Source organism: Nipponia nippon, unplaced genomic scaffold, assembly GCF_047370975.1.
Source record: "Nipponia nippon isolate SJK-2023a ecotype South Korea unplaced genomic scaffold, ASM4737097v1 scaffold_17, whole genome shotgun sequence".
Classification (NCBI taxonomy): Eukaryota; Metazoa; Chordata; class Aves; order Pelecaniformes; family Threskiornithidae; genus Nipponia; species Nipponia nippon.
The window spans coordinates 8909282-8927698 of NW_028262333.1; the positions used below are offsets into that span (position 1 = coordinate 8909282).

The 18417-nt window shown below is 48.6% G+C and overlaps 1 protein-coding gene across 1 annotated transcript in view; it reads right to left on the minus strand.

Moving 5' to 3' along the window:
• The window catches only part of PDLIM4 (PDZ and LIM domain 4), a 54373-nt gene that overhangs the window by 16274 nt on the left and 19682 nt on the right, over positions 1 to 18417 (minus strand). Inside the window, exon 3 of the mRNA XM_087754160.1 lies at positions 11287 to 11371. Coding sequence (XP_087610286.1) covers positions 11287 to 11371 — 85 coding nt within the window. The remainder of the gene's footprint in view (positions 1 to 11286; positions 11372 to 18417) is intronic.

Sequence of the window (18417 nt, forward strand, 5' to 3'; positions counted from 1 at the left end):
TTCCTACAGCATCCATGTAAGCACCTATGCCCATGGCCTGATTTGGGAGAGCTTTGAGCAATGGCAGCTTTGGTGTATCTGAGAAACCTTCTTTGGGAGCAGACCCACAAGCACAGAGCCAAACACACCTCTGAAACTACACCTCTGAGCCCCAAATCCGTCCTGGAGCCCACTTGTGCAGCAGGAGATGATCTGCAGGGGAAGGACCAGCAGCAGCTCCAGCTCCCACCGGCGCAGGCACCCAGCCACTGCGGGGATCTCCTGCAAGATGTTTATTTTCCTAAGCCCAGGGGAGCCAGTCCTACTCTCGGTTATAAACATGTGCTGCATCAGACTTAAACAGAGCTGAAGGTCATTAACAGCTTGGCTCAGCTGAAAGCAGTTTTCTGTTTGATGTACTTCAGATCCACTCTCTTTCTAAAACCAGAACACGATCAGTCAGTGTCAGCTAGGCGTTTGCTGCCAAAATCCTGAATTAGAGATGCGAGTGTTGCTATTCGCGCATCAGGAGGTCAAAGCATCCCTTAACACAGGGTCACCGTGAAGGGGTACCTCTTGTGAGCACGCTTGGTTACTTGTGCCCATCCTCCAGTGGTGGCAGGACGAGCCCGAGCGCTCCGGCTTCTCACCGACATTTGACTTCTCTCTCCCTCACTCCGAGCTTTGGTAATTGAGCCCAGCTGTGCTCTGCAGAGAGCCAGCCAGCATTTCTCCAACTGCCTCTGCAATATATGGCTAAAAGATGTGTCCCTGGCATCGCTCCCTCAGCTGGCTACGATGGAAGAGAAGAGGGCAAAAACACTTTTCTGCGGAACCGGGGTAATGTTTGTATGTCATTATTATCATTATCAGGACATCATCAGACCATCTGCCTCGATAGCTACATCTGAAGGAAGGTCAGCTTAAAGCAAACCCATCATCGTTCCCGCAAGGCTGAGCAGCAGTTTGAGACCCGTCCCCAGCGCATCTGCTGTCCATGCCCAGACAGCCTGGTGATGGACTCGCCGGCTTCTCCAGTGAGCGCCTGGCACCGCTGGCTGCCCAGGGCTCAAGGGGACTAGCTCAGACCTGGCAGCAAGAGAAAGGGATAGGACACAGGCAAGGATTTTTTTAAAGCCAAGGTCTAATTTCTGCCCGTGGCTGCCTCTTCTGACCCAAGGAGTACAGTCGGACTTCAATGACCTGATTCTGACCTCCCTGTCAGAGGGCTTTTTGTGGGCGAAATTTTACTGCCTTCATTGCTGCAAGTCCTCTTTAATGCAAATGTGACAAGCAATTAAGCCTGAAGACATATTCTAGCACATCCTGACAACCAAGATGTATCCCAGCATACCCCGACACCCTCAAGACTGAAATTCAACCTCCGCACAGAAGACAACTGCAATGCAGCGATCCCTTCCTCTCCTCCCCCCAGCTTTTCAACAGCAAAGACAGTGTTTTGTCTCTGATAAACTGGTTCAAAAGTCCCAGAAATAGAAATCTTATTATTACCCCACAGGGTATATGGGATGGACGGCACTGTTTTCATCTGAATGCAAATAACAGATTCACACTGTGGCTGGTGTCCGCAGGAGCGGGATCGATTCTGCAGCTCTGCCTCGAAGGAAGTCTCGTGGTGAACCCTTATGTCAAAGACTGCCCCCAAAGCTGGGGGAAAGGATATTTTAAAAGCTACACACATTTTAACACATATTTCCCTACAAGCACAGTTCAGATGTCCTGTTGAGATGCTGGTTTTACAGACTAAGCAGGCTTCAATCTAACTTTAAAAAGCTCTAGTAAGTACGATCCCATTATTTAGCTCAGCTCAGAAGATTAATCGATAAGAAAAAAGGTCGGGTGTAGTTTGCTGAAGCTGGATGAATGGAGTATTATTTTATGAGGCAGATTTCAAATATTCTGCCAGGTTCCTCTTTCAGCATATATATACCACACCCTGAAGAAAAACTTTATCCATCATGCCCTTCTTACTACACTCCTTTCACGGTTGTCAGCTAAACACCAAATTCATTTTTCAGATCTTTCCAAGTAACAGACCAAACCCTTAAAATCAGATGGTCTTTTAGTTAAAAGGCTGCAGACAACGTTCCCGTGAAACATGACTCAACCTGGAGCCTGGCCGAGCCCCAGCCCGCCCACGTCCCCAGGACGGTCTGTGCCCTGGGAAGGCATGGCTGTTAGTGCACAGCAGGTGAGATCTTGGGACGGGAGCTCAAAATGAGTCCCACGGCCTCGCGCCAGGTCTTGGACATGCTGAAAAACACCCGTAGGTCATGGCCAGGCGGGCAGAGACACAGCCCCTGTGAGCATTGCTAAGGTTTGCTCGGCTTCGTGGTCTTGGACCTGGCAGTCAGGTTCGTTTTAAAGCGCTTATTTCTGTATTACATTCTGCGATTTCTGCCGAAACCCTTGCAAGCAAAAGTGTTACGTGAAAGTCTCCATTGCTTTCTATTTAATTGTTGTTATGGAAGGGAACAGGCTGAAGTCAGCTCCACCATCTCCCATCAATGCGAATTTCCAACCACAAAACCCCATTTCCACAGGCAAAACACACATACCTTTACATACCGCAGCCTGGCCTTGTTTTTCAGGAGTGATGCCATAAACACATGACTCCAGGAGCTGGGGCCTGACCAAAAGCACCCACTGCCCTCGCCCGAGGCACTGCAGAGCTGCCGGGGCCGGTGCCAGGCTGTGGCTTGCCCTGCCGAGTGCGCCTGATCAGCGGTGACAGCACCGGAGAGGCGAAAGCTGAACATTTCCTACCAGCTTTAAATGATGTGTCACTTTTGACAGTGTTATAGCAGCCTTGACAAGAGTCATCGAAATGTATTTGCATGGACGGGGAAGTTTCTAAACCATTTGTAAATGATGGTTGGGAATTCCTTAACTTCCAGGAGGAAGAGATCCACCCCCTTCTGAAGGAGGGCTCTCACAAGCAGCAACTCTGTGATGTAAAAGGAGGTATTATTAAAAAAGTGTTTTTAGGGTAAGCTAGGAAAATATTCCAGCTCTACATTTGCACATGCTCTGCACTATATATTGTACAGCACAAGGACAGCGTACATCTAACCCAAGGGCAATCTCTCACAATTGGAAAGAAGCAAGCTACACAGACCCTTCTTAAGGAGCTTTTCCACCTCGACACAGTCACACTGATGGCTACTGGCGAGGGCCTGATGGCCACTGGGTCCCAGCGGCTCTGGCAAACAGCTTCACCCCCCGGGAGAAGCCACAGCCCTCATGCGACTTCAAGAGCTCAAGAGGGACTTGAGCTGCAATGCCACGACTTTATCCCTTAAGCTACCTGGCTCCCCAGCGGTCTGTTAAAAATCCACAGCAATGGAAAAAAAGTTACCCAAGACCGGCAAGAATGATTAAAATTTGTTTCCATTTATCTCGCCTGCTCCAGTGTAGAGGGCATGTTTTAATATCAAGGGTGCAAGGGGGTGTTTAACAAGCAGACAGAGGAGGGCTTTGTATGAATGTCTGTTTTATTAACACTTTCATAAAAAAGCAAGATAGCTGGGGATCATACGCTCTGCTGAACTGGAAGGCACAGGATATACTGGCTGCGTTTTCAAAATACCTTCGGGTAAAGCTCTGCAGAAAAAGCCCTTCTACACAAGCAACAAATACATTTGGACATGAGAATAACTGCTGCATTGCAGTAACACAATAAGCTCTGTTAAGGCTCAGGCTAGGCCTGAGTGTCTCCAGCTCTCACAGTCTTAAGACAACCTCAGTCCAGTGAGGACCAGACAACTGGTCCAGTCCAGTCTTTCACATGTGAACAGAACCAATATTCATGATAAGTAATTTTAGAAGCAATTAGACTAGGTGAAGAAGCCTCAGAATAAAAGAATTCCTATGTATCCTGTAAGTAGTATCTAACTTTCATCCATACAGGAAAACCTAATGACTATTAACAGAAAACAAACATCAGTGAAACCTCAAGGTACATTTGCAATACAATAACCCTGGGTAACAAAGGTAGAAGAGCCTCGACATCTCCTCCGCTGTAAGGCGGCAGCAGCAGTGCCCTCCTGCCAGAGGTCTGTCTAGCCAGAGCTAAGCTCAACGACAGTCTAAACCCTAGAAAGGATTTTTCCCAGCTTCCCAGTGTTCAGGGTCACCTTTCCCGCCCGGGAGCAGCCAGCCATGGCGCAGGAGAGCGTTGCTCAGTGCGGGCATCAGGCTGAGGCTCCCGCCAGCGCCCAGCCTCGAGCTGTCCCCACCGTGCACGGGCCGCTGTGGGTGCGGGTCGGCCTCCCCACCCGCAGAAATAACGTCCGCTCCAGAGAAAAACCACCACAAGCACCCACCCCGGCCTCCTGCCTGCTCCCCCTCCTCTTGGGGAAGACGCTGCTGGTCCCTTGCAGTGCCACCTGACCCAGCCACTGTTTAATGCTGCGATTAAATCACTTTTCTCACCATCTGGCATTTGGCTTAAAGAACAAACCTAGCGAGCTTGACACTAACAGGCAATGTCCTGATTTCATCCTTTCCAGCTTACTGTCTCTCTCCTCCACTCTCAGTTGGGGGAATAGTTGCATTTTCAGGCGTTGTCATATCACACTTTCTGATTTTCTTTCCATAACCACTACCAGCAGCTAACCGAGAGAAAAAAGCATCACTGGCAACAAGCTAAGATTCAGACTACAGAAATATTACATGCTTAAACCCAAATGACGCCTATCTCATCAGTGTGGCTTATCCAAACATCTCTTTCTGTAAAAGCCAGGGTAGGGTACGCGAGAAAACACAACAAAGGCAATAGGATAATATTTTTGGGTTTTCATTTCGGAATGCCCCAACCTTTTGCTTTTACTCATTAATAAACAAGGCAACACAGCTCGAGTTAAACATGTGTCTCTGGCTTTCCTGCTAACAAACCAACCCTGGCAGTGCCCGTGGGACATCCCAGCCCTCTGCGGCTGCAGCACGCTGTTCCAGGGGGTGGGAGGCAGCTGCTGCAGCCCGGCCGTCCCGGGATCTCCACACGCCCTGGCTGCCAGTTACTGAACCCTCCTGCCAAAGAGAGTTTGGAGAGCTGCTCCCTGCCCTCACCCCATTCCCTTCACTCGCTGTGCTGGCAGCCTTCATTCCTGGGCCACTTGGCTGGCTGCATGGAGTCTGGGGGACCGCACCGAGCACCCCTCCCACACCGAGCACCCCCCCCGCACCCAGCCGCTCGGGGAGGGCTCTCTCCACACACTCTCACCCCAGCAGGTCAAACAAGTGACTGCAAAGGGCAGCTCATTCACCTTAAGTAAGCAACAAGGAAAAATGAAATGGGATAAGTTCTTTTTCCCCAATGGATAAGAACAGAAACACTGAATTACACATGTGCTTCCAAACAAACACTCCGAGTACACAAGCAGGCACTTTCCTTACCTGCGTTAAGTCATCACTGAAACTGATGTTATCAAGTAAAACAACATGGTACGTATCTGCGTTAGCTCCTTATCCAGCGGCATTTTCTATTTTGTCCTAAATCAACCCACACTGTTACTATTTCAGTATAGATCCTATTTACCTTTGATGAGAACAAACTATTCAAGTTACCTGGACAGAAGGTAACAGACAGAACCATTTTGAAGTTTCCATTCCCATTTTTTTTCCCCCTTTATCCTAACATTGTTTTTTCCTCTTTCATATTCCAGGATTACTGAAGCTCACTTAATAAAGATGCTGATTTATAGAAGAGGTATATAGAGGATTTCACATGGAAGGTTATAGCTACAACTGTTTGACATATTACAGTGGTACTGAGAAAATTCCTTTGCTTTCAAATGATTCAATATTATATCACAGGAAAAAAACAAACACGAGTGCACACCAAGTTGCGTGTAACCTCTTCACCCCATAAATCAGATCAGCAGACTTTGGTGGTGTACAAACCCCTGATGTTCGAGTGTGAAATGCTGCCTGAGTATCCACAGTTCAAGGCTGACGCTGCTTACAGCGGCCATCAGGATTCAGCACGTTTCTGCTATTAAATCAGTCCTCAAACAACACACTGGGAGTTCCCACGCGACGGGAACCCGGTCTCGTGCCAGGGCATTATCTCATCCTTTGTTTTCCCAGAAGTACGAGGCAGACATTTTCCCCCTCCTTCTGCCCCGAGAGCACCAGTCGATGCCTGCGTGAGGGCTGGTTTGATGGGGGAGCCAGGCGTCCCGGCAAGAGCTTTCCCAGGAGCAGCCATGGCCCATCCCGTGGTGACGGCCAGAGGAGGGAGGAAGGAAGGTCGGTCACCTTGGGAAAGGAAATTCCACCTCTCCGGCAAGGAGGCTTTAACCCCCTAGTTCACAGAAATAAGTATGGCCTAGGCCATGCCTTTGCAAAGATGCATATGGAACCTTCCTGCACAATGCCAACCCATTGAGAACATAAAGCAATATTTGGAGCCAATTAATCAAATGAAGTGTCATTCATCCTTAACAAAAAAGAGTAACGATAATCCACTGAGACCAAAAAATAAATACGAGACTATTTAAGACATTTTTAAAGCTATTGAAATCAGTGCTAAGGGACAAGTTAGCACCCAACCCTCCTCCACTGCTGGACACCACTGCTGTCCCCAGGTGCCCAGAGCTGGGACACCAGAGGCTCAGGCTCACACTGAAGCCCACATGTGATTTTTTTTTTTTTTTTAATTAGGAGCAAGTATGATCAGCAGTATAGTAGACTGATACTATGACGAGGTGGCTATTTCTGAGGTCAGAGCAGGTATGAAAAGCTCACAGGAATGATGCTGCAGAGCCGACGCTGCCAAGAGGACACGTGTGGCGGGAGGCAGCAGGTCTTCAGCCAGGCACCAGAAAGCCAGGCCACCCGTGTCCTGCCAGCCAGTGTAATGCTAGTCCTGCAGCCATACAGACCTGCACCCATCTGACAACAGCACAAATGCGGGCATGTTTGCATTTCCATTGGCCTGGCTTACACGTAGTATTGGGTTTCTTGCACTGCCTGCTTCAGTGTGAGAGAGGACCAAGGTGAGCGGGACCAGGAGCACCAACCCACCATCCCCATCCCTCCCCCGAGAACGACACAGGTGCCGCTCTCCCAGCTGGGTGGCACAGGGATGCCAGTCCCACAGGCATGGGGCTGACGACTGCCTGCGGGAAGTGCCTCTCCCTCTCCGGACAGCCGGAGGAAACCCAGCCTTTCAAACTCAGCCTTTCACCCCATGTAGCTTATTTTAGCCAAGTGTCCAGGTTTGGGAAGACTTGCATCCTATTCCAGCTTTGGCTACGTGCTGCCAGTTTAATTTCTGCTCCAATTATTGTCACACCCAGACACTTGATCTACTGTCAATTAGCACGGATGGGGCTCTGCCCCACAGCCTGAAGCCCATGTTTCCAGCCCCCCCAGCCAGAAAGCTGCTAATTCTGGCAGTATGGGAACGGTCAAGAAAACAAACATCCTCTCCTTTTATTAGCACCACATGGCAGTATTTTGACTAGCGAGCTTATGCTACAAGAAGCCGAAGACAGTGGGACTGCCAGAAACTGATGGATCGGTGCTCCCGCTCTCCCTGTCTGCCAGGGAGGGACAGCCGGCACCGGTGCCCACAGCAATGCTGGTACTGGGCAAACAGCCAGCGGCAAAGCAAGACTAGAGATCCTAACACGTGAGCAGTGATGTCATGTCTGTGTGATGGGAATCCTGACTTCACACGACAGCACTGCTGGCTGGAGACCGTCACCCACGACTGGGTCTGACAAAGACACAGCCCTTCGTTATTTAGGATGCAAGTTTGAATGTCACCGAATTCACATCCTCCTCTATAGACCCTCGCTGTTAAGGACAGACTTGTATAGTGTAACCAACTGATAATCAAAGTCTACTTTTTTTTAAAGCATTATTTCATGAAGGTGACTCACTAGCATCCTGTTCAGTGTCATTTCTGCTAATTGTGACCAAGCAGCTCTCCACTTCCAGCTTCTTCAGTTATGAGGGCAGTTATTCCCTGCAGTCATGGCATTAATCAAAGTTTTAATAAGGAGGATTGATTACATTCTTGGTCTCTGAGTAGGGGTTTTCCACAAAGCTCAACTGACAAACCACAACAGATTTAGAAAGAAAGGAGAGGAGAGCTCATCAGCTGGTCCACACCTTCCAAGCTCTCTTGCACAGAAGATAGCTGCAAGCCTCACTGCCTTCAAGACAAAGATCGCACCTAAATAAACTAAAATGTAATTACAGGGTACGTGCTTTCCTAGAAATCACACAGATTTAGGGATTCTGCTTATGCTCACACGTTTTGGGGCTTCTAGCATGAATTACTGTGGTCACAAGTCAAAAGACTTTCAAGACATCTTTGCTCAGTATGATGGAAAAGCTGATAGAATAAAACCTGGAGGAAGGAAAGACGTGCTCCACATTACTGGAAAGGCCACTTGGGGTAAAACTCTCAAAACCCTTTTCAAGGACAACCCCAAACCTATTTTTGTGATTTGAGGGCAGAATTCCAGCAGAATTTTTCTCCCCGTGTTTCAAAGCAGATTGCTTTTTTCCAGATGCGAGGAAGTGCACCTAAAGGTTGCACATTTTGAGCCAAGCTATTACTTTGCAACATGTCTTTTCTTTCTCACAATCTAGTAAGTGCCTTTGCTACAGGGGCTGAATGAATACAGTATAGGACAGCCCTGGATCATATGGCGTTGCTCCATATGGGACTCCAGCCACGACCAGGATCTCTGCTCCCAGGGGACAGGATGCCTGCTGCAAGGGTCTGCACTCTTGGGTGCTGATGATCACCCTTAGCATCATGCAAGTCAGACGACATCTGCAATAACGCGGGGGTTATGACAGCTACTGGCACGTGTCCCAAGCAGTCAGCGTGAAACACACTCAAAGAACAGCCGGTTTGGGGAGGGAGAAGAGTCAACCAGCACATCCAGGGTGCAACCACAGCAAGAATACTCTAATGCGCACATGGTACCTCCTTCACCTCCTCTCTGGGAGACCAGAAAAGCCATTAATCAAGACAACGTGCAGATAGAGCTATTGAAAAAGAGAGCAAGAGCAGGAACCTGCTGTCTGTACCTGCGTATTCTTGTTCGTGCACCGCTCTCTGTGCCTTGCCACAAACATGTCCGCTGTACTCCCTGAGTACTCCACAGATTTAGACATTCTGAGCATAGGTCTGGATTCAGGAAAATCCATTTCTACCCCCTTGTTATATTCTATGTAACTGTCTAATTTTTAAAACAATCCATATGCAACATATATTAATAGTCAGATTCAAATCCAATCTGCATTAAACCTCAGAAATGTTATATCTGGCAGCAGAACTGCTGCACATTTGGTCCTTATTTAATATTATTCATAGGGTTTTGGGCACATCAAAGTCTATTAAGAAAAAATATCTGTCAAAAAAGATTGCTGTAATTGATTAATAAAGCAAACATGGCCAGAACTCAAAGCCCAAGCACACAGATCACCCTGCTCTGTCAGTCAGCGCAGGAAACGACGAGCAGACCTGCGAGATGCTCATGTGCAATACCGGGGTGGGTTTGCTGGTGCTGCCATTCTGCAGCTGCTCTCCCCGCTGCCCCTGGGCAGCAATGCAAAATATTTGCAAATTCTACTGATCTGTCACAGGGCTGCAATGGCCAACAGTCACAGGCACGAGTATGTGGGTCCGCTCTTTGTAGGGTTTGGAGAATCTCACCCCCATCCTCATCATTTGGTGACGTCCCTGCTGCCAGTGCCACTTCCCCACTCCTCAAAGGGAAATGAGGCCAACACCGCTCCTCATAGAGTCATCCCACCCTCTCCACCCTTGCAGGTCTTACATTCCTTCTGGACTGAGCCGACAGAGGGCTGCGGGGGGACATCAGGACCCTTGTCAGGACACTCAAAGAGCCACCTCTAGGAACGAGCAGCAGAGCTAAGCCAGCAGCATCTGCACATGGGCACTTTGTGAGCACTGAAGAAAAGGCTCTCACGAAACAGCGTATAACACAAACCACCTTTGTGGAGAAGGAAACCATATGAGCAATATTTGAACGCTCAGCACCAGCACAAGAGTGCTCCTGTGTTGCTGTGGCAATTGCAGGATTTTTTTTGTCAGCCTGAACTGATGCACTTTTGTTTTCCGATGCTTGCAGGCAGCTCTGGTGCCTCCTGCTCTGGGAAGGGTTGGCCAACCTGCAGCAGTGGGAAGCCTCAGCAGACTTCAGTCCTGCCATCCATTACCTCATGTGCCCTGGGAAAGCTTGCAGCATGCGCATCAGCTCAGCACCCATCCAAGGAGGAGCAGGACAGCAGGAGCTCCCCCCTGCCCCATCCTCTCCTCCTGATCTCCTCCTCATTCCCCAGATTCCTCTACAGGAGGCATCATGGGCCAGCACATCCAAAAACCCAACAGTTAGGTGACTCGGAGGCAGAAAGAGAGGAGCAAGGCACCATTTCTCTTCCCTTTGAGGAGCCAAAGGAGAATGAGAGTCATCTTTGACTTCACCAACAAGCTATTAGTCAAGAGATGGGTACAAAAGATGGAGATCTGCTCAGCTCCATCCACCTCCCGGTAGCAGGCTGCTGCTGGAGACAGGGTCTCTCAGAGACCACAGGGTGGGAAGGCAGGGCAGGCTGCAGGCAGAGTGCTGGCAGGAGGGTCTAGGGAAAAGAGCTGAAAACAGAGGGAAGAGACAAGCTGCAAAACAGAGAGAAGGAAGAGAAAGGAGTGAGACAGAAAAACGAAAAAAGAGAAGACCATTACAAGAGAAAATAATGCACCACCATATGAAGTGAATCACTGCCACCAGATTAGGAGGGCGCGGTGGATTTTGGAAGTAGCCGAGACAGAGGCACGCTGGCCGAGGCAGGTGCAAACAGCACCCGGGCATGCCGTGCTCCAGAAGGGCAGGCATCGGGCAGCGCCCTTAGGAAGACTCCCAATAGCTCCATCAAAATAATGCTGACCATGGCCCCCAGGGGGGTCCGGCGCTGGGCGCTCCCCGCCACTGCGGCGCTGCCCAGCCTCCTCGGGCCACTAGCAAGCCGATTCAACAAAGCCTAACTTGGGTGGAGGGTAATTACAGAGCTGGGTTTAAGCCAGGAGCCTGGGCTTTGCCAGCCCAAGGAAAGCACAGCAAGAGCTGCACAGAAAAGTAACAAACATGACGCTTCAAAACCACACACAGAAACTGCTTAACCTCTGGAAGGACCACAGGCAGAGCAGAGGGCTTTCCAGATTTCAGATATGGATCTCCTCTCCCCAGAAAAGCAAGCTGGAAAACCAGCCTTTGTGCAGGGCTGCTGCTGCCATACCTGCGGTTCTGGCTCTATGTTGATCCGGTACGCCTGGGCCTTGCCATCTTCCAGAACAGGGGGTGACCAGGTCTTCCCTTCAGCTCTGCAATGGGGAAATACGTAAACTCAACTTAAATTGATTAAAAAAAAAACAAAAAAAACAAAAAAACCAAACAACCCCCCCAAACAAACGACAAAACCCCCAGACTTCTTAAAAAAAAAAACAAAAAACACACCACAACCCACACATATATATAGTATGTAGGCCTGCCAGAGAACAAATATATATATATATATATATATATGTTTGTCTAAAATTATCCTCAGAAAGAGTACAGTGGTAAATAGAGAAGATGTCAGTTCCATGTTATTAAAACCACGAAGATCAAAACCATTCTTGAACTACAGGCTCCAACTTCATGTGACGTTTAAGATACAAACTTATTTCAGTTCACTAAATCAGGAGACAGGCTTGTGGTGGTTCTTGTTTTGCGTACTCCTGGCTTTGCCGCTTTATTCTGGCCCTGAATCCTGAAATGTATTTTGAACATATGTGTGTGTATACATATATAAATATATATATATATATAAATACATATATGTATATGTGCATTCCCTGGCAGGCCCATATACGAGACCACAGCAGGAATTATATAAATGCCTTTCAGCAAGAAGGCTTACACAATCCTGTATGAATCATCTTGACCCTTTCAACACGGGTGCTGGATAGAAAAAGTCCTAAAAATACAGTTTCCATTCACAAATGCATCTTCAGTCCTGCCAAGCAGAGCAGGACGCTGCCTCTGTCCAAAGATTTTCCCTGTGCCTGATCACTTTTTCCCCGCAGAGGTGGCTGGGGGCACGTCTGGGATACGATTGCCAGCGTGGCCGTCCTCTCCAACGCTCGGGGCACAAGGGAGCTGCAGGGGCCCGGGCAATGTCCAGCAGGCACATACACAGGCTTTTCTGGATGCTAAGAGGTTGAGTTGGGAGATGGAAACTGCATGAAGTGTAAGATAAAGTTTTCAAATGCAAACTCTTCTGTTTATCATCACAATCTGCACATGCACCACTTAATGAAAATAAGTCTTGCTCCGATAGGCACAGATCAGTCACCGTGGCCAAGCGTCCTTCGCTGGACTCTGGCCGCTGCCACAAACCACATTCTGCTTTGGTTTAATTATCTGCAGAGTCCAAGTTTGAAGAATAAGGAGCACGGCTTTAACCCAGGAATGCTTGAGATGATTTTTTTACCTTTGGTATTTCACATCTAAACCAGTCAGCATACAAACCTACCTTTCCAAATTCAAGGTCTGATCCAAAACCTATCAAAAGCAAAGGCTCCCACTGGCTTTAACACACTTTGGATCCACCCCCTGAGGATTTAAGCTTTTTTTTGTTCCAAACCGCTACTCAGGACTACCGTCACAGCTTTTTCAACTGGGAATAAAGTACCCTTTCTGATAGCTAGATGTCTTGTTCTGATAAATCATCTTTACTGTAATTATTTGACTTGACGCTGAGACAAGTCACTTTAAGTTGGTCTTCCCAACTGTTTTCAGTGGGACAAAGGAAACCGTCCTTCCCAGGAACAGCAGCATTCCTAGCAATCCTGACTTGCTTTTTGCCACAATCCAGCGCTGTATATATTGTTTCCACATTGATAATTTCATCTAGAGACCCAAAACAATGAAAATGCCTAATTACCTTGGCAGAAATCACCATTATTATTTCCATGCTTTTTCCCCTGCCTTGAATCAGCCTGATGTGTGCTCACACTGCCACTGAGATGGGGCAGTTACAACACCCCCCTTCGCTCAGCCCTAGAGCCCACATACCAAACACAGCTTAAAGGATCCCTGAAGACTTCAATTTGCCAATAAATAACTGAGATTCAGAAAGTGACTCTGACTGCAGAAGAGAAGAGAGATAGCAGTAAATTCACTCTGCATTAAGCTACAGCATTCGGTCACCAGTGCTGCCAGCACTTTCTACTTGGAGCGTCCCAGTTCCCCATACCCCTAAATGAACAAAGATCACACCAGCTGTAGCACAAAGCAGCTAGACTTGTGTTTTCCAAAAATCATTATAGGTATCTTCACACTTAATAACAGACATGGCCAGCCTTAGGTTTGCATGTAGAAGCCCATTTGTAGTTAGTGCTTTTAATGATTAAACTGAAGGCTTCACCAAGCAAGACAGCCTCGTGCACCTTCCAGCAATGGCCTGAGCAAAGCCAGACTCACCTCAGCCACAGCTTCCACTTGAACTACTCTGAAATTAAGCTGATACAGCATGATTTAGGTTTATTTGGCACTTTTAAAAGCAAAGCAAAGGAGACTGGGAGAAACACCAGCCTCACCAGAGAGAAATGCAAGTTGCATGTTTGATGAGCATTTATGCTTACACAAAGAGCCTCCCTCTTTTCCATGGGAAATACAAGGTAATCTGAAATAATTAAGAGGTGACTGCCCAAGTGTGCGATGCCATGGGCAGCTACTGCAGAACAGCTGATGCCCTGAGCTCGCACCCCAGTCCCAGCTGCAGGAACACCCCCGTGCCCATGTCCCGGGCAGGACAGGGGAGCTGAGCAAGCCCTGGAGCAGCTCAGCACGGCCACCCCCAGCCACCCTGGCAGCAGGTTCACACTACCAACAGTCAGAGCTTTATGTTTAGGCAACAGCAAAAAACTAATCACGCTTTTCTAACATAATGTGTGAGAGATCAGACATTGCACTCAAATGTTCCGAGTCATTAAATTTACTGCTCATGGATGAGAAAAGTGTTTTCAGATGTGTTGTAGGGGATTAAAGTCAGCTATGTGGAAAGCATTACTCTGCACTAACAACGCTCTACTCTATTTTAACGGCTGCTAGGACAATCCTAAGAAAAATAACTTGACCTAGGTTAGTGCTAGGCCTTCAACACGGGGCTTTGTGGGAAACAGACCCATTAACAAGACATAACTAAAAAAAAAAAATAGTTGCAGACACCTTTTATCCCACGATTTGTTTTCTAAAAGACTCAACGTCATTCTCAAAAGATTACTTGCATATGCTCACATATTTTACCAAAATGTTTTTTCACCTGGTAATGATCTGCAAGTCTTGCTCTCTACATTTGTAGAACTGCTTTTAAGTTGCAAGAATTCCTCGGTCTTATTGAATTTCTAATTTCTCCATCCCCTTATAAACTAACATTTAGCACCTGGGAAAGTGCCAGACTGGACCTGGGACACTGCCATCTGCTATTGTGCAGCTGCGCCGGTCTGAGCGGGCGACAGCTACGCAAACAGCGATAGGGTTGTTCTGGGGGTATTTTACCCCAATCTGTATAGTCCCTTCGGGGGGGGGGGCAGGGGGGGGTGGTGTGACTCCAGGTTCCTGCCCATCTCCTGAATGCTATTCACCTCCCATGATGGCACATCACTATGGTCACAACTGATTTTTATCACCGATATGGCCATTAGCCTTCTAGGACCTGGGCTGAGTCTAGAAGCAGCTACAGCTGATGCTTCTAATTTCCCAGGACTGTGAACCTCGCCGTGATAGCCATAAGGTGTTGGATCCGCCCCTGCAGCCTGATGTAGGGCTTTCACCTGCCGTGCAAGGTGGGCAAGGCTTTGCACAGGCTGGTGAACAGGCACAGGAGCCGAGCTCAGCCGAGCACCCCAACGGACCCAGGTTGTCCAGGGTACGTGAAAGAGAAGCTGAGGGATTTCTCCTCCTTTGTTCCTCTCAGCTGAAACCATTGCTGTACACAGGCTCTGGAAAGCTGCCGGTTTTCCCCTCTATTAGTCCTCAAGTAGCTCCAGAGGGGAAGCTGTGATTCACTTTTTCAGTTGTACTTTTACTGGAAACTTGAGAACATCATACATTGTCATCCTTCCCATCTTCCAGCTCGCAGCAAACAGACCCCAACAAAACCTCCACGAGCTGGGGGAGGCAGGAGGAGGGACTCGGAAGAACATCAACTACGTGAGGTTCCACGGACTTTTGGGACTACATGTCCAGCAGACTCATTACTGGGCTTTCTCTTTTAGAAACTCCATCTCTATACAGAGAGCAGGAATAAATAGAAAATCTTCATACTCAAAGCCTCCAAGCAGACTCAGCAGAGCTGTAATGGTGCATCGGTCCGTGTTGGTTCTCTGCACACTACGTGTCCCCAGGCAAGCGGGGTTTGGTTATCCATCCTGCACAGATCGAGGTTGCAAGCCTCACTGCAGTTCTGCACTTGGGCCGCTGCTTTCCTTGGTCAATCAGTCTCAAGCAAATGAGAACAAATCTGATCCGCATTGTGAGCGCAACACCGCACGCCGCTGCCATCTGTAAAGGAATTTGGGTTTTCCCGTCCCATGCACGCTAGCTCTCTTCCTTTACAGCCCCTTGTCCTTGCTCCGCCAGGGTTGCATAGAGCAAAACACTCCCCCCAGGTCCGCTGCGCTGGACAGGGGTTTCCACAGCTGCTATTTAAAGAGAAGAGTTACCACCTCTGAAATACCTTCCCTCCGTGGGCAAGGGCCCAGCAGTGCCACTTGTGCAGCATGCACACCAGACAGAAGGGGAAGAAACTGCTTCCAGGATTTATTGTAGACAGAAGGAACCAAACCTGAACCTTTGAGGATTTATGCTTTGGCACCACAGTCAGGAAACAAACACAACACGACGACTCCGGGGTCCCTGGCTGTGCCAGGGGCCAGGCAGACGCTGCCAAGTCCTCCAGCACCCACCCAACCCCGTGCACAAACAGCTCCAGTGTTATTACCAAAAGAAAGGGCTGTAATTGGATTGGCTGGGAAGAACAGCATCCAAATTATTATTTTTTATTTTTAAGGAAGTCTCACAACCCACATGAATTCCTCCCCACACATCAGAGGAACATGAACACGTTACTCCTGGGGCAGAGGAGCCAGAAAGCACACTTCTTGCCTGATAAGGAATTTCTTCATTTGTGTAACTTAGAGACAACTTCACAGTGAGAAAAAAAGAAAAACAAGTTCTATGTTCACAGTGATCATCCTTACCCACACATTTACATTATTTAAAACTCTGAAATCCTTGGCCTCCAGACAAATGCATGCATTTTGTGGCTCAATACCAAGATCTACATAGCACATTTCTGTGAGTAATAATTCATGGGTTTGCTTAACACCCAGGATCTTCTCCAACCAGCTGCCACATACCTGCCCTTACCCTCCCTTGCAGATGCCAGTAAGGCAGGCGAAGCAGAGCCCGTGCTACTTCGGCTTGGGATTCAACAGCTGGGAAGACGACGCTGGAACAGGCTGATTTATCATCAGGGCAGCCTGAACCACCCCACTAAATCTTCATCAGCGCCATCACCACCTCCCCTCCACAGCCCAGGTGCCAGGCGCTGCTCCAGCCTTACTAAGCCCACTTGAACTTCTGGCCTTGCATTTCAGAGCCATTAACGACAACCTGAATGCCCACCCCTTGTTACAGGGATGCCTAGGTAATTCCTCACACGTTACCATCAGTACCCACACAAGCATCAGTTACATAAATTGACTCCTTTCATGAGCTGATGAGGATTTTCCTCTGCTCCATTTCAGAACAGAAGGGCTACTGTGCTGCTTTGCTTTCCACAGTACTGCTGCCCAGAAACAGCCCCGCACATCTCGGAGCAAAAGGCGACCCGATGAAGCTGGGGACAAAACACAAAACACTGAAGTTACTCAGTGGGGACAGGGGCTAGCCAAGAAAGGTGTTAGGGAATGGGGGTGCAAAAAAAGAGGGAGAACCACCCCAAGAGCACTTAAAGTCCTCAATAAAGGACACAGATTTTATAATTATATGTTATCACAGCCTAAGAGCGGGGGCAGCCTCACAGATACCAACACTGACTCTGGGTTGCAGGGGACGCAGGGGAGCCACAGCCTCCAACATACTTGAAAAGCTGCAACATCTCCTTCCCAGCAGTTTTCCCAATGTGGGCTTGGGGCCAGCTCCTCCAGGAAGGATGCAGCACAAGCCTTCATGCTCCCAGCTGGCAGATAATAAAAGCTTCAGGGAAAGCTTTCAGGCTCGCCTTCCCCCTCTGGCACAGATGGGCAGGTCTGGACGGTGCTGCCAAGGACTTTCCAGCGGTGTGCGTCACAGGAGCAGCATCAGCAATGCCACAAGGTCTCCTGTCCAGCGCCCGAGGTCCTTTGGGAGCTCAACCCTCTGCTCTCAAATGTTGGTTTCAGCAAAACACAGCTCCAACCCAATTTTATGGCTGCTTTTATTTGAGGCATGACCCGATTTGAAGTAACAAGTCTTCCCTAATAACCAGGGCTGCAGCATAACCACAAGAGATGTTAACATTCAAAGGAGGTGGGAAGGCTTTCTTTGAGAGAGATAAGAAAATACACAGTAATATATAAGCAAGAACAGGGCAAGCTGCACTGCTGAGCTGGTTATCCCTGGACTGTAGACTTGTTGCATGCACTTGCCTGGATGCTGCCTGCCTTCCAGGAGAAGAAAGGGTTGATTTTTGAGAAATAATATTGATTTTAATACACAAGTACTTGTTCACATGAACATACATCACTACAGAGAATCCAGACGCGATTTATCAAGCCTGCAATTATTTTGGTTTGTGTTGCTGGATCCTTTGTTACTGTTGGAAAACAAAATAGCTTTTCCCATGCCCTCCAGACACTGCCTCCCTCAGCCTCCCCAAAATGACATGAAAGATCAGATGCAGAGCTGCCCTGAGCCCTGCTTTTCTTTGCAAACCAGCAGCCCACGTCTTCAGAGGTACCTCCACAGTGCTGCACCCCCAGCCCTGTCTCCTGCAGGGTTCATAACCAGTCCAGGGAAACTGGAGTGTCCCACGGAGAGAATAAAAGTATTCGTCCAGTTTCCCAGGAGCTGTCAGGCAACTGTGCCAGATATGCTAGGAAACAACGCGGTTCCTTTCTGCTGACACAGCCATGCCATTCGCACCATGGATCTTCCCTGCTGCCTCAAAACTTCACTTCTCCAGGGGTCCCGGTGCCTCTGACTCCCCCTCCCCAGCTCCCCCCGGAGCTCAGCACAGCCCCCCGTGAGCAAAGCCACGGCAGATGTGCTTCCCAACAGCTGGCACGGTCCTTCAGCCGGCAGAGCCCCGGGGAGGAGCGCTCTGGGTGCTGCTGTCCAT